Below are 1,943 nucleotides of genomic sequence, written 5' to 3' on the forward strand. Positions count from 1 at the left end.
GGCCATCCAGAAACAAGAGATGCCCCTTGAACAAAATTTCCAGGAACTGACGGCTGACTAGAAATTTTCGAATACCACCAGCTGTGCAGGGCAACATGATAAAAAGGATCGTGTTAAGCAATGGGCTATGATTATTCCCCAACAGCCAGCTACAACCATCCGATAATCAACCTCGTTCCGACTTCTCAGCTATTTCAGAAAGTTCAAAAGCTCTTCGAAACATATTGAACCTACCCGAACCCGTGACGTTACAATTTCTCCAAATGCTGATGACACATGATAATACTTTATACACTTTCAAGCACCATGGCCACAAGGTAAAGGCTCGAATCCCGCGCGTCTGAGAGGTTCCTGATGCGCAAATCCATTTTTTATAATGACGGATATTGTGAAGGTAGTGGTCATTAGGGATGACATTTTGCGCCTAACATCCGCTGGGGATTTGACGAGCTGATGGACTTACAAGGAGATTCATACGATCCGACTCGGGACTTTTCAAACTTTATGTGGATAAATGACTTGCTCTATGAAGGATATCCTGCTCAGGTTGTCTAGCTGCAGGAAATGACAGCGCCCTTTTCATGGGTGGACTCTTTCTCTCCCACCGTCAACATTTACACCTTTCTCCAGTCCGTCATGCATCGGCCAATGCTGCCCAGGCCCGCAACGTCAACAACCTTTTCGTGCCAGCTCAACAAGACGCTCATGGCCGCACCAGTCGACTCATTGGCAGCGCCCGGTCGGCCGGACATCTGGCTGAAGCCAGTCGCTTGTGGGGTCACATTGCTGCCTGCCCGTGTAGGTGCCTTGAGTCCGCTGGAAGCGCTCATGCCCTTGTACCTGTAAGAACAATCTGTGGTCAGTCCCCTTTCTCCGTTGTGCGCTCCTCCCTCGATCATCGTTTCGTCTGGATCATACGTACAAGTACTTGGTCAGTACGTCGAGGAGCTCGCTGCCGCCTTCTGATGCGTAAATGCGTTGCAGCATCGGCGTCATTTCGCTCGCCTTGATGGACTGCAGAACTTCGAGAACTGTCTGGAGATGTGCGTCCTAGATTCCGAGGGGCTTCCCCCTCGTCAAAGATCAGCCCATTGTGCTTTCTCCCTTCAGATATCGCTCCAAACCCCCCCACCATACCGACATTAAAACCCCGTCTTGGGAGTCGTTATGTGGCAAAAGGCCGCAACACGAAACCCTCCTTTCCTTTTTCTCATCTTTGCCTTACCTTTGTAGCCTCATCACTATTGTAAACCGGACTCTCGAGACAGCCCCTCAATGCGCCCTCGGCATCGCCGCCCCTGAGGAGCTGGCGCACGCCCTCTTTCAGCTGGCGGACGTCGGCATCGCTAATCTCGGGCAGCGGCGGGTGCAGCGTCGACGTGTCAAAGTTTTGCGAAGAGTCCGGGTCGAGGGCGTCGATATTGATGGTCCTCCACGCATCGGTGAGCGACGACGCCGTATGTTGCTGAATGATGGACATGATTGCTTCTTCTTCTTCGCCTTGTTGCTCGTTGGTTGGGTTTCGTCCTTTCTTATTGTGGAAAGTGTTGCGCTGCGATTCGTGTGACTGATTTCCAAAACTTTTGCGCACGACAGATGTCTGGAATTCCTTGATTCGTGCAATTGATTTTGGTTTCTGCAGTTGGTTGGGTACTGGCTGGGGAAATCCAGAGGTCGCTGATGATGTCGGTAGACGTGCAATGGGGTTAATGGCGGGGCCTCGACGTTGGCTGGGCTTGGAGCTCCTGAGCTGCTGCGGGGCGAGGCTATCAGGCTTCTAGTGCAAGGAGAACCTCAGCTCAGGGAGGTTCACTGACGAGCGAGCAGTGGGTGGACCTTGGCACCCTCACTAGACATTAGCTTGGTTATGTGATTACCTAATAAAGTATAGAAGGTTATCGCAGCACCGCCACAATCAACAAGCGCTGGAGTCTACAGTGTCA

At 51.7% G+C, this 1,943-nt stretch overlaps 1 protein-coding gene across 1 annotated transcript; it reads right to left on the reverse strand.

Moving 5' to 3' along the window:
• Positions 1-614: 614 nt before the first annotated feature.
• On the reverse strand, positions 615-1,480 carry PFICI_09098 (uncharacterized protein; the record flags this gene model as incomplete). The annotated part of the gene is made up of 3 exons (XM_007837679.1): positions 615-840; positions 923-1,050; positions 1,226-1,480. 3 exons carry the CDS (start codon positions 1,478-1,480, stop codon positions 615-617), a joined length of 609 nt encoding a protein of 202 aa, XP_007835870.1.
• Between the last annotated feature and the right edge of the window lie 463 nt (positions 1,481-1,943).

This window comes from Pestalotiopsis fici (genome assembly GCF_000516985.1).
Source record: "Pestalotiopsis fici W106-1 unplaced genomic scaffold PFICI_Scf_6, whole genome shotgun sequence".
In the NCBI taxonomy this organism is placed as follows: domain Eukaryota; kingdom Fungi; phylum Ascomycota; class Sordariomycetes; order Amphisphaeriales; family Sporocadaceae; genus Pestalotiopsis; species Pestalotiopsis fici.